General features: G+C 61.8%; 1 protein-coding gene across 2 annotated transcripts in view; it reads left to right on the forward strand.

The window, feature by feature from the left end:
- The first annotated feature begins 6 nt into the window (after positions 1 to 6).
- The window catches only part of FAM183A (family with sequence similarity 183 member A), a 9377-nt gene continuing 9171 nt past the window's right edge, over positions 7 to 212 (forward strand). For both annotated transcript variants that reach the window (XM_006762596.2, XM_015563181.1), the window contains exon 1: positions 7 to 144. In XM_006762596.2, the coding sequence (XP_006762659.1) occupies positions 12 to 144 (133 nt within the window). In that variant the 5' untranslated portion in view covers positions 7 to 11. The remainder of the gene's footprint in view (positions 145 to 212) is intronic.

A 212-nucleotide genomic window follows, 5' to 3' on the forward strand; every position in this document is an offset into this window, starting at 1 on the left:
GGGCCAAGGCCATGGCCGGACACCAGAAGGGGAAGGTGATGCTAGATGAGGTGCGTCACAACCAGATCTTGCGGGAATTGTACCTCAAAGAGTTACGAACCCAGAAACTCTACCCGGAGTACCACGTGAATCCCCTGCGCAAGGGTGAGGGGTGCCGCGGGGTTGAGGAAGGGGAAAGGGGGGCGCTGGGAGGAGGCCGGGAGTACGGGGTG

Source organism: Myotis davidii, unplaced genomic scaffold, assembly GCF_000327345.1.
Source record: "Myotis davidii unplaced genomic scaffold, ASM32734v1 scaffold458, whole genome shotgun sequence".
In the NCBI taxonomy this organism is placed as follows: Eukaryota; Metazoa; Chordata; class Mammalia; order Chiroptera; family Vespertilionidae; genus Myotis; species Myotis davidii.